The sequence below is a fragment of the Hippopotamus amphibius genome, chromosome 3, assembly GCF_030028045.1.
Source record: "Hippopotamus amphibius kiboko isolate mHipAmp2 chromosome 3, mHipAmp2.hap2, whole genome shotgun sequence".
Classification (NCBI taxonomy): Eukaryota; Metazoa; Chordata; class Mammalia; order Artiodactyla; family Hippopotamidae; genus Hippopotamus; species Hippopotamus amphibius.
The window spans coordinates 19,629,288-19,649,527 of record NC_080188.1 but is presented as its reverse complement, the minus strand read 5'-3'; the positions used below and the strand labels follow the sequence as shown (position 1 = coordinate 19,649,527).

Sequence of the window (20,240 nt, the reverse complement as noted above, 5' to 3'; positions counted from 1 at the left end):
GTTTAAAATCATGAGACAGTATTAAAGTATCTTATGTCATTGAACTGTATTTTATATACAACTCTAAATAACAAATGGGTGGAAAATTAATTGCAAGGATCAGTTTAGAGCAATTTTAAAATTTGATTACCTAATAAAATCTAGCAGGCAAGTGGTTGCAACAAATTACTACTTCAGGTGAAAATACTAACGCTACAAACATACAGCAGAGCCCTATAAGGTATTTTCTCTCTTACATCGGTTTGTGAGTAGGAAGGAAAAGACTTTCCAAGTGTGAAAACTAATTATATACAAGTGCTATTCATTTTGTTATTATTTAAATAAAATGTGTCTTTAAATATGGAATTCTTTGGAAAACTCACTTCATTGTCCAAAAGTATGGAGACCACTTTGGTTTTCTAATCGAAGATGGAATATTCATTACAGTTTCCCAAGGGATCTTCTAATTGTACTGGGCAAAGAGTTCATTTGCAGAGTGTATTTCATAATAACATCCAGTAGCCAAATCTCATCAACAACTGTATCCGAAAGGAAACACTGCTCAGGACGTGTCCAGGAAGAGCATCGATCCTTGCTGGCTCGCCTGCTCTGTCTTTGTGGTGAGTGAGTGAGTGTCGGGTGAAGTCTTTGGGGTTTAGAGGATCTTGCACTCAGTAATGGAGAAGAACCGCCTTCTGTTGCGCCTCCTGGCTTGGTTGACGGCGGTTCGGACGGCACACTCAAATACCTGCTGTACCCCTCGGTTGCTGAGGGCTGAGCACTCCAGGTAGCCCTTGGCTCTCACATCCTGGGCCAACCTCTTTCCTTCTATGGCATTGACACAGGAGGCCCTGTGGGGCCCCACCTCCCGCTGGTCAGTCTGGGTGGCCACCACCAGCACGGGGGTGCAGGGCAGGTTGCTCCTGACTTCACCAATCCACTTGTTTCTCAGGTTCAGGAAGGAGTTGTGGTTGGCCACAGAGTAGCACATCAGCACCACGTCTGCCTGCTGGTAGGACAGAGGGCGGATACTCCTGAAGGCATCATTGCCAGCTGTGTCCCAGAGGCCCAGGCTGATCTGGATGCCATCCATGAAAACGTCTACACCTGTATTTTCATATACTGTGGGCTTGTAGGCCTCCGGGAAGGTCTCCGAGGTGAAACGCACTAACAGAGAGGTTTTCCCCACGGCAGAGTCTCCCACCAACACACACTTGATGGAACTCAGCATCTTCCCAGCCCGGAGTCCTAGTTACAAGTTCAGAATCCCGAGGAAAAGAGCCCTCAGTGGGCTGCGGAGGCAAATGCCATTCAACGCGGGTAATGAAAACCAGATGGGTTTGTGTTCTCAGGACCTCTGACAGCAATTTGCAGAATGTGACTTCGTCCCGCCCATCCAAGGGAGACACACAAGGTACTTCGGAAACCTCCAAAGGCTGGTTCAACTGGAACAAGAAAAAGAAGGGGAGAAAGTGAGTCTTTTCCCCCTTTTTTGATGACGGAGGATGCTTCCTCATTGGCAAACTGATTAATCGGGGCGCCCACCTCAGTGCAGCTGCCTGACCCCGCTTGTCTCAGCCACTCTTACCCGCAGCAGGGAAAGCTTGGATCTGTTATACCCCAGCACTTGCACCCACAGCCCCACCCAGTCAAGAAGCAGATGCTGATTTGATCTCTGAAATCAGCCCACCGATAAAAACACAAGCAACTGCTCTGGTGGCAACATGAAAAAAGACCTCAATAGCAACCTGATGTGTGAAGGAGGCGTGTTCAAACAGCTCTCTCTTGGCTTCTGCTCCAAGAAGTGGGGACTGCAGCTGACAGCAGTCTCCGCCGCTTCAGTTTCTAATGGATCCCAGCCACCCTGGAAACTGAAAGAAAGAGCAATGTGATGAGCTGCACATAATATAAGCACTTCCTTTCATTTATTGATTCATCAGCCTGTCCTTATGGGAATTTGTGCTGAGGTCAGAGAGAAGAAATCACGAGAACTCTAAAACTTTGCTGTGGTTTTTCCCTTGAGGTTTTTCCAAAAATTGGCTATACATTTAATGGAAAGGGTACTGTCCTTCGCATTTTCTGCATCTGAAATCAGACTCTATTACCTACACAAGGGCACGGCTTTGAGCACATTGCTTAATCTCCAAGCCTCAGTTTACTTGTCTGCAAGATTTTGATAGATTTAGGAACCACTTCTCAGAGATGTTGTGAGGATAAAATTGTTTCTTTCTTTTCTGGACAGCTACCTATGTATCAGGAACTCTGCTAGGCCCTGGTTAAACAAAGTAACTTGCTTAAAAGCAACCATATTTGGTGCCTATCACTTAAACAGGACCGCATAAATATGACGGAACCTGAATTTCATGAAAGGGTCAAATAAATTCTCATTCACTGCAGACGAAAGAGCTCCAGACAATGAGATCAGCCTTGGAGACGGTGTCCCATTGGCCGCGGGACATCATCACAAGGCCAGCCCAGCTTCAGACAAAGGAAAGGTCTTTCAGACCAAATTTCAAAGTAGAGGTTATTAATACAATTTGGGCTTATAACCTCCTCCATAGGCAATCTTCCTGACAGGTCACATGTAAAGTCATGCAAAACAGGCCTATAGGATAGGTCTGCTTCAAAACATAATTTTTAAAAATCACTCTTCTAAATTCAGACATTCCCTTCCAAGACATTTTTATCCTTGTCCACCTACAGTCTCTGTTTATTAGACATTATAGCCCTTGCAAGTGAGTTAATCAAATAAATAATTCACATGATTTTCACATATTCATTTTTACAACACATAAGCTGGGTGACTTTGGCCAAGTTACTTAACCTCTCTGAGCCTTCGTTTCTTCATAAAAATGAAAATAAGAAAAGCACCTTCTTGGTGGGATTATTGTAACCATTCATTATGTGGAGAGTCTGGCTTAGCACAGAAACTGGCGCGTGGGATCTATGGGCAGGCACCATATTTTTCAATACTATTGGAAAATAGTATTGAAAATACTTCTACTACTATTTATTTTTTGAATGTCCAAGCATAGAGGCTAGGATGTCAAATATTCGCCCAGACTCTGTTTGAAGACTCACTCGGGTCACTCATATACGGTGGTCCTGGACACCTCTTTGTCACCAGGCCTTTCAGGAAGGTTCCCTTGGGAGCTCCTTGGGTCTCCGACTTTAGCTCCTTAGACCTACAGATGATTTAAGTGAAGCATTTGTGACCCCTCGTTACTGAGTCCAATGCCAAGATTTAAGACATGTTTTAAGTTGGATTTTGACCCAAGTGTAACGGGACCAGGCCTACAAAAAACATGCATGTGTCAGGCTTTTGATTATTAAATAAAATCTTCCTAAGAGATCGATTGAATAAAGCCAAATTTCCTGGGTAAATCTCTACAAAAGGAAGTCAATGAGGCAACATTGTTAAGAACGCAGGCTCGGGACTTCCCTAATGGTCCAGTGGGTAGGACTCCGTGCTCCCAATGCAGCAGGCCCAAGTTCTATCCTTGGTCAGGGAATTAGATCCCACACGCATGCCACAACTAAGAAGCCCACATGCCACAACGAAGATCCCGTGTGCCACAACTAAGACCCAGCATAGCCAAAATAAATTAAACAAAACGAAAAATAACGCAGGCTCTAAAGTCAGGTAGATCTGGAATGGAATCTGAACTGACCAACTGACTACATATGCCACAAACTTAGAAGAGTTTCTTAACCTCCCTAAGCCTCAGTGTCCCTCTTTGTAAAATGTGATGTGATAATATCTACAACACAGAGGTGTTGAGAGTATTAAATGTGCTTAGATACATAAAATCCTTAGCATTACATCATGTAAACATACTATAAGTACATAGTCAACACATAGAAAACACAACAAATAGTCCTTATTTATTAATGTCATTGTTAAATAGTAATTAGTAAATATAATTATAAATAACTATTAGTTGTCAGTGGGGAAATTGAAGTAGCATTAAAGGGGTTTCTGTGGCAAAGGGTGCTCTGTGTGTCTTATACTCAGCCATGACTACAATGTATATATTCTACAAAATACATATTCTTCTTCTGGCATAAAAATAAAAATATAATGTGAACAAAGAAATTTGTGTCTAACCTTTGCCACTCAGAGAGCTCCAAAGACTCAGACTGGAGAAAAAGGCTCTGTTTGATCAAATGACCTTCATTCCCAGCCAGTTCTGGCACTAGGAGGCACATCAAGCCAGTTCTCAGGGCCACAGTTTCCCAAATTGTAAAGTGGACAAGATTAGCTCTCTCTGTGGGTCTTTTAAAACTGAGGCCAAAGGAGACAGCTTTGTTGCCTGCCACCATGTATACAAGAACCTAAACCTCTGCATTATTCCATAGCAGCACTGTAGCAGCAAAGGCAGATGATAAAACTTGATGAAAAAAGCAATTATATTCCAATAAAGAGCTTAAAGGGAAAAAAAAAACTTGATGACGTGTAGCTTTCAGCAGATGGCTAAATATGGAGCTCAGAGAGGAGTTGGGGGAGGAGCTCTGGTCCAAATTAGAGCAATACCCTATATAGACACGACAGATCATCTACAGATGGTGTGTCACATGTGCTCACGATGGAGGAAGTATGGGTCACATAATGGTGGATGATTGATGGGCTTGACTTCAGTGGAATTTCACCTAAAGAGAGAGATTCTCCCTCAAAGGGCCTCTGGGTGAAAAATAGAAGCAGGTTTTCAGTGGTATTTCACGACTGGCTAGTTGGCAGAGGTGCTCCAATTATACGTTGCTTGATACAGAGGAGTTACCAAGAGTGACTTCAGATAGCATCGTGAGCAGTGCACTGAACGACCCTTTTAGAACTTAAATCAGACTGAAATTAATGGATCTGCAACCCCAGAGCCTCTCAGATCTCAATAACTTGATTTCTCTTCCCTCTCTCCTCTTTACACTGTTTTCACAGAAAAGATGACTTCCCCAGGCCCCCATGGTTCACACACAGAGAGAGGAAGAGAGCAGGGAGGCTTCATCTTGCAAAGGCAATTGTGTCTATCATAGCAAAGGCACAGAGGCAGACAAAAGGGAAGGCTTGGAGATGAAGCGCCCTAAACCATTCCATCTTCTGGAGACCTGAGAGCTGGCCAATAAGAAAGCCTTCTTTCACTTTATCCTCAGTTCTCATCCCAACTAACAGCTACCGACTCTCCACTATCACCGTTTCTTCACTCTGTGCTACTTTGTTTGCCTGGGAATACTCACTCTTCCAGCTCCTACCTCTTCTTTGATCACCTGACCCACTGCTAGATCAGATGCCCCCTCTGTGTTGCCATAATAACCCCTGCTTCTCCAGCATCAGGCTCTGCTGAAGTGGTTGGTCCTCTTGCGCTTCTCCCTCATCTGAAAAACTGGAATGAGAGCAGCCCTACCTTTCTCACAGGGAGCTTGTAAGGACCAGGTGGAAATGATAACAACACAGCAGTAATTTATGCTTGTATTTTTACAAGACTTTGTACATTTGAGAACACTCCCTTGATTGTCTTGTGAGAAAGCCCCTCACAAAATAGAGCAGAAAATATCAATAATAATTTTAAAAATATAAAAATAAAAGAATTCCCTGGCGGTCCAGCAGTTAGGGCTCAGAGCTTTCACTGCCGGGACCCAGGTTCAATCCCTGGTCAGGGAACTAAGATTCCCATAAGCCGTGTGGCACAGCCCAAAGTTTAAAAAAAAAAGAATAAAAAATAAATTGAATATGAAAACAAAGATAGAACATAATATAAAACTAGGATGAAATTATGACTCTCACTGACTAATGATTATTATTGCAGATTTTAGGTATCTGGGCTTTGATTGAGGTGGCTTACTTCAAAACGCTGATAAAACCCTTATATTTTTTCAAAAAGATGAACCCATGGCAGCCATTGGCCAGGGATAGCCTGTCAATTATAAAGAATACATCTAAATGTCATCCTTCTTATGAGAGTTTTGGGCAAAGGACTTTTGCTGGCAGCGGCCAATTCATTCATTAAGGAAATTGCTTCTGCTGTGACTCTAACACACTTAGACGATTAGGAAATTATCATGCTTCTCAGCAACTCCAGCCAGTGCCTTCTCTCAACCCTTTCACAGCCTAGCAGGGACACCACAGCAAGAGCAGACCCTGCTCAGGATGGATGACTCCACATATTGGGGAGGAGGAGGTGGTAAGGGAGTGGATGTTTCCCTTTGTTTCTTTTTCTTCTGGAGAAAGAGAATCAATTCAAAAAATCTTAAGCAACTTAATAGAGGAAAGGTGTAGCCACCTCTAAACTTTAACAGTCCAATTAGTTCACATTCAGTTTTCATTCTCTAAGAGATATACACTTGTATATATCTTCTAAACATTTTTTTTCCAATTAAAAAAATTTTCTATTTTCAACATAACATACTTACCAGGTTTTAGCTAAATAGCTTTCCACTGTTTCAACAATTCATAATTGCACAGCCGTTCCCACTGTTAGCAGTCTTTAAGTCAGTTCCAATATTTCACAATAATTAAGTGTCATTTTACATATTAAATATATATATATGCATTTACAGAAGTTACTTCTATGTGGAAAAATTTTTCTTGGGGAATATATTTACGAATGTGGCATTACTGGATCAGTGGGTCATTTTGTGACTTTTATTTACATTATTGAGCATCTTCTAAGGGCTGTATATATTATTTATTCGTTGTTTTATTTGTTTCTAAAAAACTGTTGTTTGGGGCTTTCTGAGAGCACAGCATGAGCAAGCTGGCTGCCATCCTCATGGAGATCAACATTTCACAACGGCAGAGACTTCAGGGGTTTGAAAATTCTGCCACAGTCACACCAGGAGGCAATGGCCGGAGCGAAGTTAGACCTAAATAGAGTGTGAACCTGAAGCTGCAGCAGCTCCATGTGTCACCCACACCCCGTAATTCCCATTGCCCTACCCAAGGAATCTCAAGTAAAACCGTGCTTCCTAAGCAAACCCAGTTTTCGAGACACTTTTTCCAGCCATCCCTTCCAAACAGGTCCCTGCTCCAATTTTCTTCCTACAAATAAGGAGTTCTTGATATTTACACGCGTGTTGTGTCTTGATTCAGAAGCTAGTTCCGCAAGTGTGTTCAGTTTGTGAAAATTCTTCTGGCTACAGACCTATGATGTATTCACTTTTCTGTACAAAGATTAAACTTCAATAAAAAGTATTTTTAAAAACAAGATTACTGCCTTTGCAGGGAATATCTTCTCAAGGAATATTTTATCTTAAGTTTTTCATCTTGCAAGAGTTCATTTCACTAATTCTCAACCCTACTGCAGTAATTCCCCTTAGCTCGTTTCTAATTGCTACAAATAAAGATTAAATTTCTCCTCCAAATCACAAAAGGAAATCTCTTTTAAATCAGTTTATTTTTATACACAGATTATCTGTATTCCAAATGATTTTAACTCTGAAAGTTTGCTTGCAAGACGCTGGTGAGCAGCTTTCATCATATGTTCTCCAGAGTTAAGGTTCTAAGCAATATTTACATTCCTAAACCTAAAGACTATTGAATCCCATTATATTTGAATTTAAATGGAATATCACTAAGCCCTGAGGCCTCTTTGAGCCAGGAGCCCTGCCCCTCTGACCCCAGGCCAAGCAGAGACCCTGGCAACCTTGCCCTCCTCTATCCCACGTCCTTGCCCTAATTGGTCCCTTCCACTCCCAGGAGCACAATCATTGGATTGTCTCCACAGGTCTAGAGTTCTCAATTTGGTCCAAGTTCAAAGTCAAAAACAAGGCTAGCCAGCCAGGTAACTGCCCAGAGCACCATTAAAGACTCTAGAATCTCATCTCAAAACTAGTAAACTGCTGGGAAAATGTACTTACTGCAACCTCTCTCAAAGTAATTAAAAGGAATTTTCTGGAAAACTGCTTGGAGTTGGGGGTGGAACCCCCACGAGGCACCCTCAAGGGAAGGTCATGTGGTCTCTGAACTGCTTTCTAAGGGAATTTCTTTTACGGAAGGACTCATATTTTCTCAGTTGGGTGTGCACGTTTGGGGCCCAAGCTGAATTGTTCAAGGAAAGAAAGCAAAGAGGCAAATACATGCATATCTAACCATCTAGAATTAGTGATGCTATAAAGCAAACTCATCAAACTATGGATCACCTGTGGGCCAAACCTACCATCTGTTTTCGTATGGCCCACGAATTAAGCATGGTTTTTACATTTTTTCATGGTTAAAAAAAAATCAAAAGAACAGTATTTCATGACATGTGCATATCATATGACATTCAAATTTGTGTCCATAAATAACCTTTTTTTGGGACACAGTCATGCTTTTTCATTTACAAATTTTCTATGACTTCTTTCTTGCTACAACTCGAAGTTGCAACAGAGACTTTATGGCCCACAAAGCCTGAAACATTTACTATCTGGCCTTTTATAGAAAAAGTCTGACAAATCCTGCTAAATAAAAAGAGGCAATTCAGGGTAAGAAGGAGAGCACAGACCCTGGGATCAGGCAAGCTTGGGTTTGGCCCCAACATCTGCTGCTTACTGTGTGATCTTGGGTGAATTACTTAACCTCTCTGAGTTTTAGTACCTTTGTCAATAGAGGCAGTATAGCACAGTGTTTAAGAGCCTGGATTCTGAAACCATGCTGCCTCCAAAGTCACTAAGTCTTAGCTTCTTCAACTGTAAATAGGCAACACAGAGAATACCTATCATACAAAGTTGTCATATGGGATTAAATGGGTCAGTGAATATAAAGCACACAGAATGGTACCTGGCAGGGACTTCCCTGGTGGCACAGTAGTTAAGAATCTGCCTGTCAATGCAGGGGACACAGGATCAATCCTGGTCCAGGAAGATCCCACATGCTGCAGAGCCACTAAACCCATTCGCCAGTGCGCCACAGCTACTGACCCCGTGTGCTACAACTACTGAAGCCCACACGCCTAGAGCACGTGATCCACAACAAGAGAAGCCCGGGCACCACAAAGAGTAGTCCCTGCTTGCCACAACTAGAGAAAGCCAGCGCGCAGCAACAAAGGCCCAACGCAGCCAGAAAAAAAAAAAAAAAAAAGGTACGTAGCACAGAGTGAGTACTATAGAAATATCTGTTATTTACTTATTTACCTTAAAGGGTTGTTTTAAGGTTATTAGAGCTAGAGCTGACATGCAGGCCCAAAGTGAGGTGATTGTGAGGCCTGGGGGCCTGGGAGGGAGCCACTGGCAAACAAGAAACAAACACTGGAGGAGAGGCAGGTCTGTGAGACGAGGGGAGAGTGTGGTATTTCAGATCTGGGTGCCAGAGAGATTCCAGGAGAGCCGGGGGGATTGTGGCCACATTATAAGGGATGAGAATGAGTGGGAAGGGAAGAAGGATGGCAGCGAGGAGAGTTCTTATTCTTCCACAAACTCTGACATGAAATATCTAGTTACATACATATTCTTGTCTACATTGTTTATAATGGGAAAGAAATGATTCAAGAACAGGTGGTTCTTGGATAACTAGTTTATTTCTATAATCGATACCCTTTAAATAGCAGAGTACAAGTATATTAACTAACACAGGAAAAGGGTCCCTGAGCTGAATGGGATAAAAGCAGGTTTCAAAATATGTACCGTAGGATTCCATAGTTATAAAAAAGTCTAGAGCAGCATATACCAACATATTAAGATGAATTGTCTATGGTCCTGGGATTGTAGCTGATTCTCATTTTCTTCTCCTTGCTTCTGGGCATTTTAAAATAAAATTAAAATAAAATAAAACACATTTTAAAAGCATGAGCTACATGTACAATCTTGAAGTGCTTTGTATGCATTGCTTTACTTTTTAAGTTTGGCTTGAAAAGGCAGAAAAAGCTGATCTGAGGGCCCTTAAGGCTAGAGAATGTCTATGAGCCCCCACCAGTGTCCAAAGACAAAAATTTTCTATATCCGAACAGCTGAATTTGTTTAAAATTCCTAGAAGTACTATCTCTGGCTCCTGGTTCTTTTTTTTTTTAAATATTTATTTATTTTTAATTTGTTTTTGGCTGCGTTGGGTCTTCATTGCAGTGCACAGGCTTCTCATGGTGGTTTCTCTTGTCACAGAGCACAGGCTCTAGGCATGTGGGATCTTCCCTGACCAGGGATCGAACCCGTGTCCCCTGCATTCGCAGAGGGATTCTTAACCACTGCGCCACCAGGGAAGCCCCTCCTGGTTCTTTTTTAAAGGTCTATCTTGGAAAGAAGACAAGCTAAGCTGAGTAACTATTCCTCCTCTCACAAATGTCTTAAGCCCATTTCTCTTTTTCTTCCCAATGAGAGAGTTTTTGAGGTGTTTTTTACGTTTTTTTAGATATCCAAAGAAGTTTGAATACAGCCTGGGTGTTTGATGACATTAAGAAACTATTGTTAATTTTGTTAGGTGACAATCGCATTGTGGTCATATACGTTTTTAAAGTCCTTATCTGACAGCTGAAATGAATATGACATCTGGGATTTATTTTAGATTATTCCAGAAAAGGAAAAAAAAAAAAAAAACAACTAAGGATGATGGATAAATACGACTGAGAAAACATTGAGAACTGTTGAAGTTGAATGATGATACATGGGTGTATATTAGCCTATTCTCGTTATTTTAATATATGTTCAATTTTTTCTTGATAAAACTTTTAAAGGGTGGGATCTTTTGTTTTCTATAGCATTTTGTCCAAGCTGTGGTTTCATTCTCATCTTTAGTTTTAAAGAAAATGCAGAAAAGCATCACTAAAAAATAAAAAGTTTACTTCATGCCACAGTGACTTGTTCAAATATTTGAAGGAATGTCGAAGCATCAAATAACAAGTGGCATAAAGGTAGACGGTGCAAAGGCTTAGAGCCTGCCTCCTGGTGCAAGAGAGATAAAGGGGTAAGAGTCGTGCCCAGGTGAGCATTCCCAGCCAAGGCATAAAAGAAAGCCTTGAGCTTCAAGTACAAGCTCTACCTGCACCTCAGTAAGACATCACTATCTGTCTCTGGGAAATAAGGGGCACGGCTAGAAGACATTCTAGCCAAAGGATACTCTTGAAGTTACTTTGATATTACGTGAACTTCCTAACTGGTATAACTACGTTCACTAACTTCCCTTGGCCATCCTTGCCCCAATTCTGCAGAATTAGCTCTTTGCAAAAGAGCAAAAAGTAATAATGAAAATAACTTAAAAAAGAAAGAAAGAAGGAAAGAAAGAAAGAAAGAAAGAAAGAAAGAAAGAAAGAAAGAAAGAAAGAAAGAAAGAAAGAAAGAAAGAAAGGAAGAAAGAAAGAAAGAAAGAAAGGAAGGAAGGAAGGAAGAAAGAAAGAAAGGAAGGAAGAAAAAGAAAAGAAACTCTAAAGGGAAAATGGACTACCCACATAAAACCAGATCACAAATTAAAGTAACTCTGAGGATGAGGAAGACCCTCAGCCCTAGGGGTCTTTTTTGTCTGAAAAGGTGAAGTGGTGGTGAAGAGTTTCTATTTTTTGATTTTATGTTTTCCCCTTAGACTTAGAGTAGCTCCGTCTGATCCCACTTACTGTGAAAACATGAAATCTACCTGATATCTGAGTAGACCTCCACCAAGCCCAAGACACCTAGCAGCTCTAAAGCACCACCTATAACGAAGAAAACCATCACATCCCAGGGTTCCCCCATCCCCCCACACCAGAACCACCACCACCACCGCCAGCATCACTAACACACATATTCAAACCATTAGTGGTGAACATTTCCTCCCTTGTCTGCTGATCCAATCAGACTGAAGTTGGCCTCCTCACTCTAGCTAACTCTTCCCCTCATTTTGTCGGGATCTTCTCTACATACCTTTTTTTCCTGATTATAAAAGTAGTTCATACACGTTATGGAACATTTAAAAAATACTGAACTATCTAAACTACCTAAAGGAGAAAAGAAACTACCACCTAAAACCAGAAGCTGCGAGATATTAGTGTACCTTTTCCTGTTTCGTTTTCTCAGTGTGTCATTTTTTTTTTTCAAAACTAATTCATACTTTATATATAGTTTGGCATCTTGCTTTTTTTATTTAACATTTACATCATAAATATTTCTTATATCATTAAGATCCTTTAAAGATAATTTTAATGACTGTCATATTTCATCATATGAATGTAGCATTATTTATTTACCCAATTAACTATTATTTAAATTGTTTCTAATTTTTTACTATAATAACACTGAGTGAACACTTAAAAAATAAATTTGTACAAACATACAATTATTTCTTTAGCATAAATAGGTATGAGCACAATCACTGGAAAAAGAAAGATGAAAAACTTGGATCAATTTGTACTCCATAGGTAGTATATGAGTGTTCATTTCATTACACTACCATCATTGGCTATAATATTTGCCAGTTTGATCTGTTTTCATTTGCATTTCATTTATGACTAGTGAAAATTAAAATTCATCTGTTTATTGGCCATTTATATTTTTTCTTTCATAAGTCACCTACTTTGCCTACTTTTCTAGTACGGTGGTCATCATTTCTTAAAGATTTTAAAAACTCTTTTTAGAGATTAAGGATATTAATCCTTCTTGGTTAAATGAGTACGTTACTATTTTTCTTTGTGTTTTTTATTTGTGTCCATGAATTCTGGTAATTCCCCCAATTTCTATTACTCCATCACTGAGCAACCACCAAATAGAATGTGAAATAGCATGTCCCCCAATTGTGGAAAGAAACTTAGCACGATTAGATACCTGAAAGGTCATCAAATTCAACCCACTCATTTTCCCGTGAGGAAACCAAGACCCAGAGAAGTGGTTTAGCTACTGAGGCCTGACTTGAGGCCCAGAAACTGGATTACTGAGTCAGCACTCTTTCCATCTACACAGTATTTTTTCAAATATATATTATCTACATTTAATATCCCATCCTTAATTTTAAAATGTACACCCTTATAGATAGCTTAGATGTGTATTCCAAATCAGTGGCTTTTTACTCAAAAGATGACTGCCAGTATTAATACAAAACTCTTTTTCAAGCAGATGTTCTCTTTCTCATTAACTTCCTTTGAGAGCTAGATCATCACTCTTTAGAGACAATCATTAAGGCTTCCAACATTCTCTAGAATTAAGGTAAACCCTTAATTTACAGATTGCTCAAACTGTAAAAGAAGTCAAGGTATTTTGTTCTGGGTATTTAGCCCAGAGCACTGCACGGAGTGAGGTGATTTAGTTTTTCAGCTTCAACGTATAAAACTGCTGACATTCCATCATTTGCACAGAGCCCGGGTTGTGGCGTTAAGGTATTGATTAGTTTCTCCTCTCTATCGCTGACTAGCAGCATAACCTTGGGCAAGTCACACAACCAGGACTGTAAAATGTGGAGGATAGTGCATAGTTTCAAAGATTTTTAGGGCAATTAAAAAGAGTCTATCTCCCAGGCCTAGCGGCATGCCTGACCCTTAGTAGAGAAGGATAATAATAAACACAGTGGTCAGATACTGTTTGAAGTGCTTTATGAAAATTAGCTCATTACCCATTACAACAATACTATGTGCTCGATACCATTGTTGTTATTTTACAGCTGGGGAAACTAAGGCACAGAGAAGTAAAGTAACTTGCCCAAGAGGACCAGCGAATGAGGGGGGCTTGCCTCCAAGCCCACTCATAGAGCAGCCTCCCCTCCCACTGTCTCTCAACTGGGGGAAGCCTACCTTCCTTTGCAACCTTGATGAAACTAAGCAATCTGCTGCTATCTGACTCTTGTGTGCCCCTAAAATTCATATGTTGAGGACTTCCTAGGTGGCATAGTGGTTAAGAATCCACCTGCCAACGCAGGGGACACAGGTTCGAGCCCTGCTCTGGGAAGATTCCACATGCCACGGAGCAACGAAGCCCGTGTGCCACAACTATTGAGCCTGTGCTCTAGAGCCCGTGAGCCACAACTATTGAGCCCATGTGCCACAACTATTGAAGCCCACGCGCCTAGGGCCTGTGCTCCACAGCAAGAGAAGCCACTACAATGAGGAGCCTATGCACTGCAATGAAGAGTAGCCCCCGCTCGCAGCAACTAGAGAAAGCCTGTGTGCAGCAATGAAGACCCAACGCAGTCAATAAATAAATTAAATAAATAAATTTATAAAACAAAAATTCATATATTGAAATCTAACCCTCATGGTAATGGTATTAGGAGGTGGGGCCTTTGAGAGGTGATTAGGTCATGAGGGTGGAACCCTCATCAGTGGACTTTGTGCCCTTATAAAGGAGCCCCAGAGAGCTCCCTAGCCCCTTCCACCATATGAGGACGCAGTGAGAAGGCACCATCAGTGAATCAGGAAGCGAGCTTTCACTGGACATTGAGTCTGCCAGAGCCATCCTTTTGGACTCCCCAACCTCCAGAACTGTGAGAGATAAATTTCTATTGCTTATAAGCCACTTAGTTTGTGGCATTTTGTTACAGCAGCTCGAACAGATTAAGACACAATCCTAAAATAAAGGCAGCAGATGAGGAGGGAGAGCTGGAAGGACATTTTTCAGCTGGTGAGTGACTTCTTTCTTAGCACAGGCCGGGTTTCTGACAACATTCGAAATATTTCTCCCTTAAGCGGACACTCTCACACATCACTGGAAGATGTACAGAAGAATGCCATCGTTGTAGAAGGCAATATGACAGAATCCAGCAGCACACTTAGTGTTTCTGGTGCCCAGAGCTGATCATTTTTTAACTTCCCTCATCTATATGGCAAAATTAGCTTCAGTAATAATGTGAAAGAGTCAGGAAAGGTCATTATTTCCTTGACTCATTCCATAGCTTTAAAACAAACAAGCAACAATTTATAAGAAAGATAAATTTCAATTTTTAAAGTATTATTCAAGTGTAGTAAAATATTTCCTGTGTGAGCTAAAACGTGCAGGTACCGAGCAAAAATATTACACTTTGCAATCTGAGCTCTGCTTCACTGTTTTAGATTTAAACACAAAACTCCAAAAAGTCAGGTAGAATAACAGAACTAAAGTAAATCAAGTTCTGTTTCATAGTCTCTATAATCATCGTGCTCTCAGTTTGTAATTCTAATCTACTGTTTAGGAATCAGAAAATATGTAGTGCCATTGGGGCAGGAATCACAGTATACCCCCAATGTCGGCTCTAATGGAATCCGTACACACCCCCAAGCACTTACGCTAACTTTATCGCTGCCAGCGCGTGGTGATAATGAAAAGCAGACCCACAATGGTTTTATTACTGTCTTTAAATTCTTAACAGATAATGCACCCCCTCACTGCCTGTACATGGGGTAGATCCCTTCCACCCCCATGTCCTTGGAACGTCCCTGCCAGTAGCTTTCAAAATTTTAAAGGCATATACCTTTTAACCAAGAAATTCCAATTCTTTAAACCCACTGTCTTGTACCTACACAAGTAGTCAAGACATATGTACAAGCATTTCATGGCAGCATTATTCACAACAGCAAAAAAAAAAAAAAAAAGAACTGAGAATAACTAAAAGGTATCAAAAGGCAGTGGTTAAATTAATTCTCCTGTAGCCATACAGTGGAATTCCGTACAGCATTAAAAAGAATTAGGGTAGAATGGGGGGTGTGAAATAGGTGAAGGGGATTAAGAGGTACAAATCTCTAGTTATAAAATAAATGGGACAAGAGTGTAATACAACAGGATAAGGAATATGGTCAATAATACTGCAATAACTTTGTTTTTTGTTTTGTTAATAATTCTGTAATAATCTTGTATAGGAAAAGATGGTTACCAGACTTATTGTGGTGATCAGTTCACAGTGCATGCAAATGTCAAATCACTATATAGTACACCTGAAATTAACATAATATTGTATGTCAACTATATTTTGAATAAAAAAATAGAATTAGGTTAGCCTTGTAGGTATTTTGAGGAAAGGTACCCATGATATATCAGTAACTGAAAAAGGAAACAAGTTGAACGATTCATTAAAGAATCTCATTTATGTAGAAAAATAAATGTACAAGCCTGGTCTGATGCTCTTGAATGCCCAGAATGGCCAGAATGTCATGGGTCCAAGCAGAGGAAAGGTATCTGTGCAATGGTGGACAAAACCAGACTTGCTGTGAATTCTAGTTCATCTGATACATGTCCCTCTACAGATAAAACTGTACTAAGGGCACAGCAGTTACTCCCTTAGTTATCCAAGGGAGAAGAGGAACAACCTAAGAACACCACTTTGCACAGCCTTTCCTGGGTTTTTAAAATCCCCTTTTGGGATATCAATGCATATACTTTCTATGTTGATTATATTGCAGATATAATACACAGCAATGGGATTAACTGTCTCCCTAGGTGCTCAGCTTCTGATTAAGGACTTACAGAAACTGGGAGAAACAAGTTCATAAGGACCCTGAAATTATCAAGATACTCCAGAGCAAAATTCTTTTTTTACCTGTTTAATTCACTGTTTATGCATACATAATATTCTATTAAGTTCCAAATCCATAGAAGCCTAAAAAAATCACAGGATATCTGCCTTTAATTAGCTTTAAACTAGGAATACTTTTAAAGAGCCTAATGGGGACAGAAAATAACAAAGAAAATGTTAATGTAGTTTAGATTAGGCCTAGAGGTTTTTTTTAAAAAAATTTCCTACTTAGATAATAATGTCAGTAATGTCTCTGACCCTCACTTTTTGGTTGTGGCTGTTCTTTACAGAAGAAATGACTTCTTGGGGAGAGGTATGCGATGGCTGTGCAAAGGCAGCTGGCATGGCAGTACTTCATCATAATAAGGCCTCATATAGCTGGGACCTTAGAGACTAAAATCTTAAATTAGAGAGAAAAGAAGCAACCTTCTGCATACAAATTACCTCAGCGTCATCCCCCGCAAAATTAAAATGTAAATGGACAAGTGTCATAATAAAGCTAAATGCAAAATGCCAGGAGAACGCTGAGGACAGAGTGCTTAAATCTTCAGGGCGGTGGGGGTGGAGGAGGCAGAAAGGAGTGACATTTGAAGTAGGTATTAGATGGGAAAGAAAATGGGATTGGTGGACCACATCCAGACAGAGGAAGGGCTGGTGCCCCGATGTGCATGGGAAAAAAGTCTTGTATTTTGAGGGTAGAGAGTTGGCTTTTGCAGCTGAAGCACAGGCAGGAGACGATTTGGAAAGGAACACTGGGGCCAATTTGTAAATGGCTCATTACTCCACAGTAAGTATAAAATAACCTCCTTCCCACCGGCTCTCTCCTTACCTTTCTCCTCTTCCCCATCCCCACTTCACCTAGATATTTTTGCCTCGGGACTATGTAACATCCCTCAAACTCTCCCTGCCTTTCCTCACTCAGTAATCTTAAGTGTGCTGCTCTCATCTCCTGAAATAAGATCTTCCCTGCTCTGACCCTTCGTGGTAAAGTTCTACCTGTCCCAGAGCCCAGCTCAGATGTTACCTCCTCCAGGAGGCCTTCCAGAAACTCCTTGTAAGCGTTATTTTTCTCCCTTATTTGAGCTCACATGTAATCTTTCAATGTTTTTATGTTTACCTTTTTGAATAGTTAATATAATACATGCCTACAGTAAAATTCAGAGAGTACAAAAGTGAAAAATATGCGTTCCTTTTCTGCCTGCCCTCCAGGGCCCCCAGCCATTTTCCCAGAGGCAATCATTGTATTAAGTTTTTCATGCATTTTCCCAAAGCTATTATGACACGTATTCACAAACATATATGCACGAATGCATATGTGTAATGACCATAACACACACTCTCGCTCTTTTTTTAATATACAAACTACAGCATACTATTCTATACTCTCTGATGCTTTTCTTATTTAATTTTTTCTTTATCAGCAGATTTTCAGGCATACCTCAAAGATACTGCGGGTTCGGGTTCCAGACCACCACAATAAATCAAATATCGCAATAAAGTGTCACATGAATTTTTTGGTTTCCCAGTGCATATTAAAGTTATGTTTACACTATTAGCCTATTAAGTGTGCAATAGCATTATGTCTTAAAAATAATGTACATGCCCTAACTAAAAAAGGCTTTATTGCTAAAACATGCTAACCATCATCTGAGTCCTCATCAACTCATAAACTTTTTGCTGATGGAGGGTCTTGACTCCACATTGATGGCTGCTAACTGATCAGGGTAATAGTTGCTGAAGGCTGGGGTAGCTGTGGCAGTTTCTTAAAATAAGACAAAAATGAAGTTTGCCAGGGCTTCTCAGGTGGCTCAGCAGTTAAGAAACCACCTGCCAAGGCAGGTGACACGGGTTTAATCCCTGGGCTGGGAAGATCCCATATGCCACAGAGCAAACTAAGCCCGTGCGCCACAACTACTGAGCCTGTGCTCTAGAGCCTGCGAGCCACAACTATTGAAGCCTGTGTGCCTAGAGCCTGTGCTCCGCAACAAGAGAAGCCACCACAATAAGAAGTCCGCTCAGCGTAACGAGAAGTAGCCCCCACTCTCTGCAACTAGAGAAAGCCCAGGCAGCAACAAACACCCAAAGCAATAAATAAATAAATAAAGTTAATAAAAATAAAAAAAAATTTTTTTAAATGAAGTTTGCAACAAAAGGAGATCAACTTGATGATGGGTGATGCCTTAGAGGGCCAGGACAGGGAGGGTGGGAGGGAGTCGCGGGAGGGAGGGGATATGGGGATATATGCATAACTACAGCTGATTCACTTTGGTGTATCTCAAAAATTGGTACAAGAGTGTAAAGCAAATATATTCCAATAAAGAGCTTAAAAAAAAATGAAGTTTGCCATTTTGATGGGCTCTTCCTTTCATGAATGATTTCTCTGTAGCATGCAATGCTGTTGGACATTTTACCCACAGTAGAACTTTTTTCAAAATTAGAGTTAATGCTCTCAAACCCTGCTGCTGCTTTGAGAGCAGATGTTAACAGAAAAGAGTGTGAAGGGGCAGAGGACTCAAGCCTCCTGCCACAGATGCCCTTTCCCTGCTCCTGGGCTTTTCTTCTCGCCTCCCCTCGCTTGTCCTTCCTTCTCCACCCCCTACTCTGACCCAGAGGCATGGGCGCTAAGAAGCTCTCCGCCTGGGCGCGTGAGCCAAGCAAGCACAAGGGGTGCCAGCAGGTCTGATGTCAACACAGCGTTCAGTTTCAGCCATCTTAGCTGTACACAAGATAGAAACAGAACTGTGCTTCTCTTCCTGAGACCATGTCCCAGCCCAATCTAGGGTCCACTGGCCTAACCTGTGACAGAAAGAACTTGCGAACACCTTGCACTTCAGAGAGTTTTCAGAGGCCAGCTGGAGAAAACACCCAGCCCCTTTACAGACTTCAGCAGCAGAACAGCTAGGCAGCCAAGGTGGCAGGAAGGCCCAAAGGGGAATGTCACGTAGACCCCACAAAGTCCCTCAGTTCTCTAAGGCATCCTCATGGCTTTCCTCGACCAAAAAAAAAAAAAAAAAAAAGCAGCCATTGGCCACATCACCATTTGCCTCCCAAATGTCCACACTGAGAAATTCTCAGCCCTTATAAAAGCGTTCCCCACAACGTTAAAATGACCAGGTCCTAGCAGGGAGAGGGACTGGATAACTATTGAATATCTGCTCAGGGTAACTTAGGGCTCTCCCTAGATTATCCAGAGCTCCTATCTGGAGTTTGGTGTTTTCCTTTATGCCAACTCTCACACCTCCTCACAGCTATTATCAACATGTATGAAACCAGGAGGCCTAATCGTAAATCAGTTTCTAGCATCAGGGACTTCCAGAAAACACACTCCCTGTGCAATGGACTTGCCATTTCTGTTCATTTTTGCCCTCATTTGTCTGAACTTTCTAAACACAAGACAACTTGCCGGAAAGGATAACTTTTTAAAGGAGAAAAACACACCACACCTCTTTTATCATTAAATTCCTTATTATTTTAGAAAAATATTTAATAATGTAGAACAAAGTATATGACAACATTGTTACATGAAAAAAAGCAAGTTCAAAACAGTATGCGTAACATGATCTTGATGTTTCCATAAAAATAGGGAGAGGAGTAAGAAGCTAAACCCGGATGCTAGCAATGCTCTGATTGGTGCAATGATAGATTTTTTGTGTGCTTATCTATGTTTTACAAATTTCCTTCAAAAAACGTACACGGCTTCTGTAACAAAAGGGAGTTGTAAAAGTAACACATGACTCTTCATTAAAGAAAATATAAATGCATCCTGCAGTTTCTTGCTGGATAGAAATGGTATTTGCTAGTCTCACCAGATACTGCAGTCACTTTCAAGAAAGTATGACACAGGCCAGCTGGATCCGGGGTCAGGATCAGCCCCTGAAGAATGAAATGACCCTGAGCCAGTCCGGGACCCCCTTCCCACCACAGT

At 40.9% G+C, this 20,240-nt stretch overlaps 1 protein-coding gene across 2 annotated transcripts in view; it reads right to left on the bottom strand.

Moving 5' to 3' along the window:
* Positions 1 to 309: 309 nt before the first annotated feature.
* Positions 310 to 20,240, bottom strand: part of RHOH (ras homolog family member H) — a 44,847-nt gene continuing 24,916 nt past the window's right edge. For both annotated transcript variants that reach the window (XM_057727869.1, XM_057727868.1), the window contains 2 exons: positions 1,728 to 1,850; positions 310 to 1,424 (listed from right to left, as the gene is read on the bottom strand). In XM_057727869.1, the coding sequence (XP_057583852.1) occupies positions 635 to 1,210 (576 nt within the window). In that variant the 5' untranslated portion in view covers positions 1,211 to 1,424; positions 1,728 to 1,850 and the 3' untranslated portion in view covers positions 310 to 634. The remainder of the gene's footprint in view (positions 1,425 to 1,727; positions 1,851 to 20,240) is intronic.